The following is a 14,824-nucleotide window of genomic DNA, read 5'->3' as shown; positions in this document are numbered from 1 at the left end:
GCCCCATTATATGAAGGACATGGAGACTTTGGAGAGGGTGCAGAAGAGGTTTACCAGGATGCTACCTGGATTACAGGGCAGGTGAGATAAGGAGAAGTTGGACAAACGAGCGTTATTTTCTCTGGAGCAGCGGAGGCTGAGGGTAGACCTGATATTAATTTATAAAATTATGAGAGGCACAGATAGACCAGCCGATATCTTTTTCCCAGGGTCGAAATGTCTAATACTAGAGATGAGAGGGGGAAAGTTCAAAGGAGATGTGCAGGGCAAGTTTTTTTTTACACAGAGAGCAGTGAGTGCCTGGAATGTGCTGCCAGGGGTGGTGGTGAAGGCAGATGCAATAGAGGCATTTAAGAGGCTCTTAGATAGGCACATGAATATGCAGGGAATGGAGGGATATGGACCATGTACAGGCAGAAGGGATTAGTTTAGTTAGCCAACATTAATTAATTCAGCACCGTTCCTGCGCTGTGCTGTTCTATCTTCTATGTTCCATGTAGCCTCATCTCCATACTCCTGCCTATCCCAATGACTTTTTACCCCTTTCCTTAATTCACCTCTGCCTTAAAAATATTCAAAGAGTCTGCTTCCACTGTCCTTTAAGGGAGGTAGTTCAAAGACTCACCTCTTTGTGATTCTTACTTTTAAGCAGTGACCCCAAGTTCTAGATTCTCCCATCAAGATCCTGGAGGATCTTAAACATTTCAATCAAGTCGCTTCTCATTCTTTTAAACTAATCTGTTCAATCTTTCCTCATAAAACAACCAACACATTCCAGGTATTCATCCAGTAAAGCTTCTCTGAACTGCTTTCAACACATTAACGTGAATGATATGTTAAGACCTGAAACACAGGACCTCAAAGAACAATGTATACATGTTGAAGCTTGCAATGGATAAGTACCCAAAGGGGAAAAAATTGCAGCACGATGTGGAAGAAAGTGGGACTAATTTTAGAACTTTTCAGAGCTGGCACAGAAATGAAGGGCTGAATGGCTTCCTTCTGTGCTGTGTGAATCCAAAAATGAAGGTATTCCTCAAATGTATATGTGTATTCCTCATACGTATAAGTGAATGTATACATATATATAAAATAAAACATCTTTAAAGGCAAGGTAAAAATTTTTGCATGAAGCCTAGTTTCTCAACGGCGTACCAGGGATGGCTTCTGGCCTGAGGAGTAAAGGAAGAAAAGAAGCTACACTTTAAAAAGCTGCTTGGGTTAAACAAACATAATTTCCCACAATATCCTAATGTAGTCCAAGGGAGAGTGAGGAAATCAGTACAGATCATATTATTCTAAGAGTATAATGCTCCTTTACAAATTGTTTGATCTGTCTATCCATCAAGATATCTGAAAGAGAGAAACCATTCCCACTGGTGCAACAATCAAGAACACAAGGACACAGAATGAGAGTTCTTGGAAAAGGACCAAAAGTGACATTAGGAAAAGCTTCTTTATGCAAGAGTGGTTAGAATCTGGAATGCACCATCACGGGGATTTGAGAAGACATTTTCATTTTTTATTCAGGAGGAGTCTGGATAACTAGGTGAAAGAAAAAACACTACAGGCTTACAGGAGGAGGCTCCTGAATTGCCTATGTGTATAGCCAGGACAAACTAAATGGGCTGTAAGGCCTCTTTCCATACTATACACTTTCTGTGATTATGGGTAATTTTACAGGCTGAAGCACCCCATTCAATTAAAAGTTAGCAAAGAATAAATAAAACAGCTTAAATTTCAAGTGAAATATTTTGAACTGAATTGCACCGTTAGCTCAGTACAACTGGACAATATTGTGAATGCAATTTGATAACCCCAATCATCTAATTCCTGTTATACATTATTTTAAACTCAACCATTAGTGAGTATTTAGAAATAACAAAACTATTTTTCTTTTCAACCATGCATTTAATTATTCAGGAAATGAGGTCAACACCCAATGCCATCATCCAAAATTTAGAGTCAGTTTTGTGTTGTTCATGAAATCAGAGAAAAGTAATAAGTAAGTGAAATTCCTATCATATTCTGCAATTGCCTGAATAATTCCAGATATCTGTGGGACTGTACAAAAATGTTATGTAATACACTATTTAACCATTTCAATTTGGAATATGGGATTGAGTGACACCTTGCCAACAAGTGAAATGCATTAAAAATTGCCTAAGTTCAGCTGGTCCACTGCGTTAGTTATTTACAACTGGATTGCTTTATTTTAGCTTCAAAACTCTTGAAAAACACCACAAATATACGGCTATATAACAGTGCATCATCTTTCATCGAATTCCAAGGTCCAGAGGAAAGGGAGTTCACTAGAAAAGTTGTACTATCATTAGTAAAATTCAACGTCAGTAAAATTAAAGAACTAATCGTTAACTTCAGGAAGGGGAAAGAGGGTGAACATGCGCCAGTCTACATTGGTGGATCAGCAGTGGAAAGGGTCAGCAGCTTTAAATTCCCGGGTATTAACATAGCAGATGATCTGTCCTGGGCCCAGCACATCGATGCAATCATAAGGAAGGCACACCAGTGTCTTTATCTTCATAGAAGGTTAAGGAGGTCAAGCATGTCTCCACACACTCTAACAAACTTCTACAGATGTACTGTTGAAAGTATCCTGACTGACTGCATCATGGTCTGGTACAGCAATTCGAATGTGCAAGAACGTAAGAAGCTGCAGAGAGTAGTGGACTCAGCCCAATACATCATGGGCACATCCCTCCCCACCATCGGTAGTACTTACGAGGCACTGCCTCAGGAGGAAACATCCATTATCAAAGACCCCCACCATCTGGGCCATGCCACCTTCTCGCAGCTACCATTGAGCAGGAGGTGCAGAAGGTTCAAGAACAGCTACTTCCCTTCAACCATTCAGTTCTTGAACCAACCTGCACAACCCTAATCACCACCTCAGTACAGCAACACTATGACCACTTTGATCACTCTGCACTACAATGAACTTTGTTTATTTTTTGGTTCTAATTGTGCTCTTTCTTATACAATTCTTTTACAATTTATGTTTTTCTTGTGAATGTTGTGTACTTGATGTGATGTGCCTGTGATGCTGCTGCAAGTAAGTTTTTCATTGCACCTGTGCATACTCGTACTTGTGCATATGACAATAACCTCGACCTGACTTGACTAGTAATAAATACAGAATATATGCCATTGCATCAAAGCTAGCTGCTATCTGCAAACAACAGAATGTTATTTCACACACTTGGGTAGATCACTGAAGCAATCAAGTGGGAGGTGTCTCGGTAAGTAGTTCCACACCAGAATTATCATGCCTTAAACAGAACATGGTGTGACGAGGCTCATCTTGCAGTAGCGACAACATCCTAATTCATCTGGAGCTTTCTTGAGTGCCAGACATCATTACATTGTATAAATATCTTACAGCCTATGTTGATCTTCTGCTGTTCACAGTTCATTACCAATGTTGGCTCCAATCACCAGGAAACATGGACCTGATCTCAAAGGTTTAACTCTCAGGCCTTAACTTTGCAAGTAGGTGTCTTGGTATAATGTTGGATTTGAAGTGTGATTTCAAATAACACTATTCACAAGAGATTTACTTTTTTTTTGCCTTAATCCTTTATAATTACAGAGTGCCTAGAGACAACACTGTCAGTCAATAGGTTAGAGGGATGGTGAGGTGAATGACTAGTCAGGTACGGTAGCGTAGCAGTTAGCATGACGCTATTACAACGCCAGCGATCAGGGTTCAATTCCCGTCGCTGTCTGTAAGGAGCTTGTACGTTCTCCCGTGTCTGCATGGGTTTCCTCCGGGTGCTCCGGTCTCCTCCCACATTCCAAAGACGTACGGGTAGGTTCATTTGGGTTTAAAATGGGCGGCGCGGACTCATTGGGCCGGAAGGGCCTGTTACCACGCTGTAAATAAAAATTTTTAAAAAGTAACACAAAAAAAAACTTACTCAGTAAGTACTCAGAAAAAAATAACTTTTTTCCTAAATTTAAATACTGAAACATTTAGAGGGGAGGGATCAGAACATGACCAAACTTCAGCAACTCCCAAAATCAATTTCTTCAGGAAAAAGAAAAGAGCCGCAAGTAGAAGATAGCTGCACATAAAATCAAACTCAGTCAACTGCAGCAGTGTGATCACCGGGGTCTGGGATCAGCGTTATCACTATATTCAGCCGAATGAAAATAGACTGGAAATTGGCATTGGAAAAATTGGCATGTTTCCTATGTGAAAAAAAGTAGGAAAATTAGAGCTGCAAAGGAGCTGCAAAAGCATTGTCGCACTTATTCACGCATTCATTTTTATGTGCTATACAGCTGGTTATGCACTGTCCAATTCCCAGAAATTTATGACTTCTTAGGTTGCGAAGGGATAAATTGCACTCTTGTCCAAGCAGTTTTGTCTCCTTGATGAAGGTCTGTGATCACCATGGTAAGTGATGTTAGTGCTGGACAAACAAAGTCCTCACTACCACTGATTTACTATCCATAGATCCACGGATTTACAAGGTCAGATGTGTATTACTGGGAGTGTTGGTAAATATAGTGTGTTCCTCCAGAGCCCTCTGCTGTGCTGTCCACTGAGTCCTGTTTGCCACAAGATGGATTGCATTTGATGTGCTGGCAAATAGTAAGGTTTCAGTTGGTGGTGTGCAGCTGGAGCTGGGGTCAAGGTCAGGAACACACAGGGTCAGGAACATGGGTAGGATTGTGGCCAGAGCCAGAGTCCAGAGTGCTTGTATGCTTCAGCTTCCTCTAGAAGCTGAAACTCACACTGAAGTTGCCGCATCCATTGAGGGGTTGACCGCTGTACATTGGTGCAGTCTCAGTGATATTGGGTTGGAACAGGTGGAGTTGGAAGAAATAGAGAGGCATTGAAGGAAGTCAGGAAAATAGGAGTTTCGAGGACCAAAGCCTGTGGTGGTGGGGGGAAGGGGGGCTGGGGAGTGGGGGTTACATCCTGGAATGTGTACTGAGTCAGCAAGGTAGAACGCAAGAAATCAAAAGAAAATATTAGACTATTGAAACATGGATGTCCATGAAGTTAGCAATGGTCACTCCCAGAACAACTTTGTCTAAGATTCTACAATGATACAAAAAGAATCTGCACAGTGCATCACATGTGGAAGTGTCTGGTGAAAATTAAATTAAAACTAAATAAAGCAAAAAAGAAATGTCCGCAATAAGTAACGAGTGGTTTTCAATCAGTCTTTACTGTAAAAAATTAAGCTAAAAGGTTTCAGGTACAGAGCACCTCGTGATATGCCCTATTTTTTGACGTCTTTAATCATCCAGCAGATCAATTTTTTTTTGCACTGGGGATTGTGAGGTTGGAGAAGTATTTGGGATCTTTATGAATGAGAGGGCTTATAGTCTATAGACACCGGGATTGAAGTACTGGGAAAGAAACAGAGTAATGACAGAGAAAGAATCTGGTAGCATTAGAATCAAAGGTTCAGAAGGGGAAAGAAAAGGGGAGGAAAGACTGAGTAAAAAAAAGGAAAAAGAAAGGAAATAACTTTTTTCCTAAATTTAAATACTGAAACATTTCTGTTATATCTTGCCGGAATGAAACTCCACAGGCTTACACGTCTAATTCACTGAGTCTTGACCTAACTTCCTACAACATGTCTAATTTGAAACTAATAAGCTAATTTTTTTTAGAAACTCACAAGGTGATCAAGGGCAAAATGACACTTTTACAAGACCAGAGGTGGAGCAAGTGAAAACATCCAACACAGCTCGCTATTTGTAAAATTTTGCTTCCTTGTCAAAAGAATATTTATAAATTAATAATGATGTGCACATTAAACGCATCATTGCTCTGGCACAATTTGTTCAGCTACAATTCTCCTATCACGTTCTTACTCCAGACACTGCATCCAAAAGAATCATAGCTACTAAACTGAATTACTAACAGCTTTGACGACTCCAACATATGAGACTGAAATAGGGCAATAGTAATTTGATTAGATAAGACAAGTTCAAACAAGGCTGTGTCCTTGCCCCAACACTCTTCTCAATCTTTCTTGCCGCAATATTGCACCTCACTCACTTCCGACAAACTACCCATGGGAGTGGCACTAATCTTCAGAACTAATGGGAAATTGTTCAGCCTTCTGGCAACACCACTGTAGAACCAAGGTCACCCAACGTCAGTAGTTGAGCTGCAGTACACAGACAGCCAAGCTCCAAGACACTCTCAGCTCATTCGTCAAAGCATTCGAGAGAATGAGCCTTACATTCAATATTTGCAACACTAAGATCCTCCACCAACCGGCCCCCAATGCACCACATAGACTTCTGACAAAAAGATTCACAGCGAGCCATGGAAAATAAGGACCACTTCCCACATGTCAGGAACCACCTCCTGGCGACAGCAGATATCTATACTAAAATTCTCCCCACCTTCAAAGTGCCAGCATAGTCTTGGTCAATTAAGGAAAAGGATGTTTGGATATCAAGACTTTATACCTGGGACAAAACTCATGACCAACCAAGTGGCAGCGATCCCTGCCTTCTTGTATGCTTCAAACACCAGAAGCGCAGACATCTCAAGGCATAACAAAAATACCATGACACCGTCTCTGCAAAATCCTCCATGGATATGCAAACCAACATTAGTGTCCTCTTGCCAACTAACATCCCCAGTAATGAGGCCCTAATTACTCTCAGTCAGCTACATTGAGAAGGCCACATTGCTCTCATACCCAACACCAGACTCCCAAAATGAACGAGCTCTATCATGAGATAATCATAATCAGATTTATTATCACTGACATATGTTGTGAAATTTGTTGTTTTGAAGCAGCTGTACAATGCAAGATATAAAAATTACCATGTTACAAAAATAAGTAAATAGTGCAAAAGAGGAATAATGAGGTAGCGTTCATAGTTTCATGGACCATTCAGAAATCTGATGGTGGAGGGGAATTAGGTGGACAGAGAGAAAAATTCAAGGATGTGCTCAAAGCTTCCTTGAAGAACCTCAACATCGCCACTGGCTTTGAGTGCTCAAAATGGAAAAACAGCATCTCTTTGGAGTGATTCAGGAGGAGAGGCAATTTGATAGAGGTGTATGAGATTATGAGGGGCATAGAGAGAGTGGATAGCAGCACCTTTTCCCCAGGACGGCAATGGCCAATACCAGAGGACATCTGTTTAAGGTCGGAGGAGGAATGTTCAGGGGAGATGTCAGAGGTTGGTTCTTTTCACAGAGTGGTGGGTGCATGGAACACACTGCTGGGGGTGGTGGTAGAGGCTGATATAAAAGGGACATTTAAAAGGCTCTTAGATAGGCACACAGAAGTAAGAAAAATGGAGGGTTATAGATTGTGCAGGAAGGAAGGGTTAGATTGATCATGGGGTAGGTATTCATATAGTTCGGCATAACATCGTGGGCCGAAGGGCCCGTACTGTGCTGTACTGTTCTACGTTCTATGATGAACTTGAGAACCTCAAGGCCATGCATCAGGAGCACACAGAAGCCCTGTGTAAGTGGTGGAAGGAATGCATCAGCTCGAAAGCTACCCACCTATCATTACCGTCAGACACCTCCTGCCCCATCTGTGGAAGAGTCTGAAATTCCTTCTTTGGCCTCAGAACCACCCCAGAACTCATAAAACCAGAGTGGGAGCAAGTCCCTTTCGATTCTGAGGAGCTGCTTAAGAAGAACCGAGCACACTGAGAAACCAAACTGTCAAACTGTTTCATTTCACCAAAGCTCTGTGAAATAAATTAAGTTAATGCTGAAACTGTACAAAGTCCTCTTAATTCATAAGGCACAACTGAGGCTCAGCACTTAAGAGGATGCTGTATCACTGCCTTTAGCAGCAAGCATTAGGAACGAGTGAAGGCCTAAACTTAAGTAAAAATGGACTACTCAGTGGACAGGGTGATGTTACATTCTAACACAGAAATATTTTCAATGGCAACATGAGTTTAGAAACATTGTCAGGGAGAGAATTATGTGATTACTGAGCTGAAGCAAGGCAGTTTTCCACATCGTAAACAAAATCTTAAGTGATTTTTATATGAGATGCACATATGAGAAAATAAAAATAGTTTAAACTAATTATATTACCAGTGCATCCGATGGCAAAAGGTTGAGAATGGGAGAATGGTTCACTTGAGTCGTACCGATCTAGCTGAATAAAACTGAAATGTCCTTTCCAGTACAATTTGCAACAAAACAATATATTCTACCTTACCAGAAAACAATTCTAAAGAAGATACCATTAAACATCTTTTGTGACAGTAAGCAAGATACCATACCACTGCCCTCGGATTTAATTTTTTTCATGATAACAAAATAAAAATGAATGTCAGGTTTGGCAGAAGATTCTACCATTGAATGGAATGCATTCGATCAATGGAAACTTAAGTCCACATTATTTAAAACCGAAATCTCTTTAATGTTACAGCGCACATCTATAAACATATTGTGTGAAGTTATGATAAACCCTTGAACAAGCAGCTCCGGTGGACACTTTCAAAGCTGCTGCACATTAATTCTGCTACATAATACGTTTCAAAACGGCACATCTGTAACTCATTTTACTCCATCAGTTTTAAGATGCACTTTAGACTGCAGTTACTAAATTTTTTTTGGAAAAGTCTAAATTACAAAAAACTTGAGAGCACATCAAAGCAGTAAACTAATCTTTCTGCCCGATCTTGGTCACCAAACTCAAAAGAGAGTTAAGATGTTTAATGGAATAAGGATTCTCCTATAAAGTATAGGACAAATTAACTTAAAGCCAGTCATTTCTTGTTTTCCTCACAATAAATCAATTAGCTGCCCCAACACCAACCTGTGGGTTTGAGCATTTCACTTCCAGAGACTCCAGGTCCACATGCAGGCAGACGACAAAAGAATGTCTAGTCTCAGGGCCGCAGGCTTGCATCTTGTGCGAAGTGACAGCCAGTGTCGAAGTGCAGCCCAAGGGTTCCACCAGGTTACAAGACTTCAACTGGCCGAGCAAAGTGTACACACTGAACTGGCTGAGGCTGACCGTCCAGGGGAAAGCATCGCCTAAGAAATGACAAGAAATGTTGACCTTTTAAAGTTAGCATTTCAAACAAGGTCCCTCCAGAGCCACTCCCACCTGCCCCTCCCTGACAATTTACTGGATTATTTGCAAAATAACAAATAGGAGATAGTTATCATCCTGAACTCATCATCAGCATCATCTAGTGAACCTTCTCTCCAACAAAAGGAAGCTGTTCATTATTCCAAAATTTGCCCATTTCCATTCGTGAGCCCTCCCAATCAGATCACAGAAATGATGAGCTCCTAAGATGCATGTATTAGTTCCATCTTAAATATGCAGCACTCTCTCACCTTTTAAGATTTGTCCAAGGTAATGTTTTCTCAGTGATGCTGCAGTGAGCAATGTGTTTCCACACCCATGCAATGCCAGCACTTGGTAGAAGGATTCTGAGCACAAACTACCTCACCATCCCACACACCTCCAAAGCCAACTGCAATAGACTTTTTCTCCCTACTTCTTGAGCTAAGCACCCGTGCACCATTTGATGCCATTTGGAAGTGGGAGACAAGATAGGAATGTTAATGCCTGGGGGAATTACAGATCCAAAACCAAATTCTGTCACTCCATGCTCTTGGCATGGTTCCATTCCTCCCAAGTTAAGGGGGGAAAAGGAGGAAAAATGGACAAGCATTTATATCACCTCATTACAGGCCAAAACTGTGCCACTATTCACAGCTGTAATGTTGGCAGATTCTGATATTTGTGGATGATGACTTAATTAAGGATGAATCGATTGCCAAGGAGCATGTCTGATTTCACCAAGTGCTGAAAAGACTCTATGTTCCTCATGGCAAGATGCAACACAACACATTTTTCATTACGAGATATCGTGCATGATTATGAGTACAAAATAACAACCAAGGATTAAATGGTTTTGATTATATTTGATTATGATGTAAATGGAAATGTTCTTATTTTGCAAAGAGTTGAACTATGACAATGAAAGAAAAACAAAAAGCAATGACTAAGGAACAACTGCAGCTTCTATTAACGTAACAGCTTTAACATGGATAAACATCCCAAGCTACTTCACAGAATTTTTAAAGAGAGAAATCACTTACAAACCAGAGATGGAAATATTCAGGAAGATGACCGAAACCTGAGTTAAGAAAATAAGAAATAAAAACAGAAATAGGCCAAATGGCCCTTTGGGCCTGTTCTGTCATTCAATATGATTGTGACAATGCTTCATCTACTCTTCTGCCTGTTTCCTATGTCCTCATATTCCACAAGTGTCCAAAAATCTATTGAAATAAGCCTTGAACATGTTTGTTGACCATCTACAGTCATCCTCTGAAACAGAAAATTTCAAAGGTTTCCTCCTCTTTGTCCAAAATGGCTTACACCTTATGCTGTGTCTGTGCCTCTCGTTCTAGGTTCACCATCCTGTGGAAAGAACCTCTCACTAATTAGCTTGTCAATCTTTATCAGAATGTCAATGTAACCGGCTCTCTCTCTTCTAAATTATATGCCAAACTTACTCTGTATCTACTCACATGATGAGGAGTTAGGGTTTGGACATGGTCTTAATCTAAATGACAAAGGATTCTAAAATGAAAAGTCTCTATGTTCCTCATGGCAAGATGCAACACAACACATTTTAGAGGAATCTAAAAGAGGGGAATGGAAATTGGACAAATGAAGAACAATTCCAGAACGTTGATTTAGAGACTGTGAATAGAGCTGACAATATTAGGATCAAGGGAAGAAGGCTGCATGAGAAGGACATGGTTTAGTTGGCGGTGGACCAAACTCCTAGGGAAAAACTTCAAAGTTCAGGTACATGCAGGCATTACAGAACATTTTACAGCAAAGCAACTAAAACATGAACATTAAGCACTTTGAAAGATTTGGAGAGCATAAGGAGACAGAGTAAAGAACATCAAAGAGAATCCTATTTGAGAGTCCTTTTAAAAGGGAAGTGGAAAGCTTCAAGGCAGAGAAGCAGACTTGAAGACATGTTTCATGGATGGAAGCGTTGCAACTGAAGGAACAATCAGTGGTGCTGGATGAAGAACTGAGAACAGATCTGGTGATGGAGCAGTGGAAGGTGTGTATAGGATCACGTGGTTAGAGGAAATTGGGGAGTCACTGAGGACAAGGTTATCAAAGGAACAACAAATGGGGTTGATGTAAAGAAATATTCAAAGGCACTTCAAAATCAGGTACCAAGGCAGAAAAAGAGCCATTAGGAAGAAAAGAAGAATCAGAACCTTGATAGCTCTGAAAATTTTGGGAAGAATGTAAATGATGGAGACCTGGAGACCGTGTGTTCGGTATAAATTGAACATATAATGTAGTACTTAGCCACACAACACAAGAAAATCGCAAGCTTATTTCCTGACTTAAGCTGAATCAACGTTCAATTGGAGGCTCAATAAACAAGTAGGTTTGGTCTCTGTCTTTGCAACCCCATACATAAAGGGAAAAGTCAGCCAGCTTCTTTCACAAGAATACTGTGAAGTTACGTCAGTAGTGCTTTTCTCCCCCAGTTAGGTTGAGCAATGAAAGAAGGAATTCTCAGGAAAATAGGTTAGGACTTTATTCCTTGGAGTGTATAAGAATGAGGGGAGATTTGATAGAGGTTTACAAAATTATGAGGGGTATAGACAGAGTAAATGCAAGTAGACTCTTTCCACCTAGATTAGGAGAGATAAGTACGAGAGGACATGGCTTTACGGTGAAAGGGGAAAGGTTTAGGGGGAGCATTAGAGGGGACTTCTTCACTCAGAGTGGTGGGAGTGTGGGACGGGCTGCCAGCTGACATGGTAAATGCAGGCTCACTCTTAAGTTTTAAGAATAAATTGGATAGATACATGGACAGGAGAGGTCTGGAGGGTTATGGACTGGGTGCAGGTCAATGGGACTAGCGGAATAAAGTTTCGTCATAGACTAGAAGGGCTGAATGGCCTGTTTTCTGTGCTGTAGTGTTCTATGGAATAACTCCTAGGCGCCTCAGTCCTGTTCATGATCCAGTGTGCCACTGAGATTGTGATGAACAATGTGGGTTGTCAATCTGAGAACTCCAAGACTAAGATCAATAGTTTTTTTTACCGAGCTACTAAGGAATGTTAAAGCACAAAGTTAAGATACAGATCAACCATGATCTAATTGAATTCGAAAGCAGACTCCAGAAGGATGAATGATCTACTCCTGCTCCTAAATTTTTAGCAAATAAAAGGTAATCATTGTGCAATGAAGAACCAATATGTGAAGACTCCAACAGTTAGATATCTAGCAGGTACAATAAAGGAAACAAGGGTCCTGACCCGAAATGTTGACCACCTGCTTTTCTCCATGAATGCTACCTGACCTGCTGAGTTCCTCCAGCATCACAGTGTTTTTCATCAAAGGAAACAAGGTAATGTGCAGTAATATATATTTATCAATCCTTGATTCATGCAGCAGTCTTTTGAAACCACAAGCACACCAGAGGATTACTTCAAATGGTGTGGTTAAAGCTGGACCTTAGCAGATTTTGTTTTTCATCCAGCTTCTTGAGTATAACTCTACATTTCTTTGTTTTGGAATCAACTGAATATGTATTCGACAATTAATATCCAACAGAGCAAAAAATTTAAACTGCAAAATTATTTGGGGAAACCAGCAAGAAATCTTGCAATAATCTTGTACGTGTTAATGAAATGGCACTTTGCCTGTCTTTAGTAACACCAGAAGGAGAAACCTTTGGGAATCCTTAAAGATTTTTTTCTCATAAATTCAACATCGATATCACGTCTTCTACATGGCAAGCCCATTACACGTTTCAAAACATTTTGATTGAACTAAGGAAACACATTTTTAAAATATTTTTGACAGATCAAATGGAACTGATCTTAACCTTCATTCCACATCTTTTTGCATTCCAATTTACCGAGTCTGAACTGATAACAGTACAGCATGGATCACAGGCGCCTGGAACCAAAAGAGCAGATTAGAGTCAAATGTAGTAAAGAAAATGAAGCAGAAGGAAGGAAAGATTAGATTAAAAGAGAAAATGAAGGAAAAAATGAAAGGGAAGAAAATTACCATTTTAAATCTGGCATCTTTAAAAAGGAACAGGAACACTAAACGTCCCCTCAAGTCTGCTCCACCATGCAGTAAGATCATGGCTGATTCAATCTTGGCTTTGACTTTTCCGCTCTCTCCCCATACCTTTTGACTCAATTGCAGTTCCAATGTCCATCACCTTGAATATATGCAATGACTTCACCTCCAAGGTTCTCTGGGGTAGAGAATTCCAAAGACACTAATGCAGTACTTGACTAAGTGTGGCATCAAGGAGCCCTGGTAAAACTGGTCAATGGGCATCAAAGGGAAAACACTCCAGTGGTTGGTGCTATAACTCACATGAAAGAGGATGGTTGTGGATGGTGGAAGTCTATCATACTAGATCCAAGGTCATTGCTGCTTCATCAATGACCTTCCTTCCAAAACAAGGTCAGAAATAGTGATGTTCACTGATATTGCACAACATTCAATTTTATTCACAACTCTTCTGCCAATGAAGCAACCTGCACTGCATGCAGGAAAACCTGGATGACATTCATGCATGAGCAAGCAACATTTATGCCACAAAAGTGCTCAGCAATGACCATCTGCAACATGAGAGAGTTGGCCCACCCTACCCTTGATATTTAATGATGTCATTTCTGATCCCCCACCGTCACGTCCTGGGGATCACCATGCAACAGAAACTCAGCTGGACCAGCTACATAAATACTGTGGCTACTGAGACAGGTCAGAGGCTGGGTATACTGCAATGAGTCTCTCTTTCTTAAAAACCCAAAGCCTTCCCACTATCTACAAGTCCCAGTTTAGGAGCGTAATGTAACACTCCAACAACACTCACCATCAACAAGGACAATAGCAGTCCTCTTCCAAGATGAACATTATTCTGACTTGGAAATATATCATCACCCCTTGACCATCACTGGACCTAAATCCCATAACTCCTGACGCAGCAACATTGTAGGACTTCCACCGAAAGAATTACAATGGTTCAAGTAGGTGGTCATCACCACCTTCATGAGGACAAACAGGGATGGACAATAAACGCTGGCCTTGTCAATGACATCCCAAAAAATGGATAAATAAAAATATTAAGACAATATTAAGACCTGTGCACTCTTTCAGGTGAATGGGAAAGATAACGTGCTATCATTCTGAAGACGAATTCCCCCTCACTCAGTATTATGAAAATAGATTTTTATCTAAACAGGATCATTATTGCAAAGGTTGTTGCATACAAATTAAATGCTATGATTCACAACTATGTTCCATTGGCTGTAAAACACTTCAGGATGTCCTGCATGTGACAGTAAAAGTGCGTGTAAATACTACTTTTGTTTCTTTAACAAAATCAGAAATTCATGCAAGAGTAGGCTATTCAGACCTCCTGCCTACTCCACCATGCAATAAAATCGTAACTGATCATTTACCCCAGTGCCACTTTCTTGCACTAACTCCATATCTCTTGACTCCCTTAATATCTAATTGATATCTATCCTGAATATATTCAGCGACTACACTTCTACAGCCCCCTTGGGCAGAGAATTCCAAAGATAAAATACCCTCTGAGTGAAGTAATTTTTTTTTCAAATGAGTTCTCAACTGCCAACCTCTTATTTTGAAATTATGATCCCAGTTTCTGAACAGCCCAGTCAGGGGAACCATCATCCCTGCATCTCATAGAGTCATACAGCACAGAAACAGGCCCTTAGGCCCAACTGGCCCATGCCGACCAAGATGCCCATCCAAGCCAGTCCCATTTGCCAGCATTT

At 40.6% G+C, this 14,824-nt stretch overlaps 1 protein-coding gene across 1 annotated transcript in view; it reads right to left on the bottom strand.

Moving 5' to 3' along the window:
- Positions 1-14,824, bottom strand: part of LOC127574065 (intermembrane lipid transfer protein VPS13B-like) — a 795,946-nt gene that overhangs the window by 298,577 nt on the left and 482,545 nt on the right. The window contains 1 exon segment of the mRNA XM_052022696.1: positions 8,802-9,022. Coding sequence (XP_051878656.1) covers positions 8,802-9,022 — 221 coding nt within the window.

Source organism: Pristis pectinata, chromosome 9 (assembly GCF_009764475.1).
Source record: "Pristis pectinata isolate sPriPec2 chromosome 9, sPriPec2.1.pri, whole genome shotgun sequence".
Lineage (NCBI taxonomy): Eukaryota > Metazoa > Chordata > Chondrichthyes > Rhinopristiformes > Pristidae > Pristis > Pristis pectinata.
This window is presented reverse-complemented; position numbering and strand designations above follow the sequence as displayed.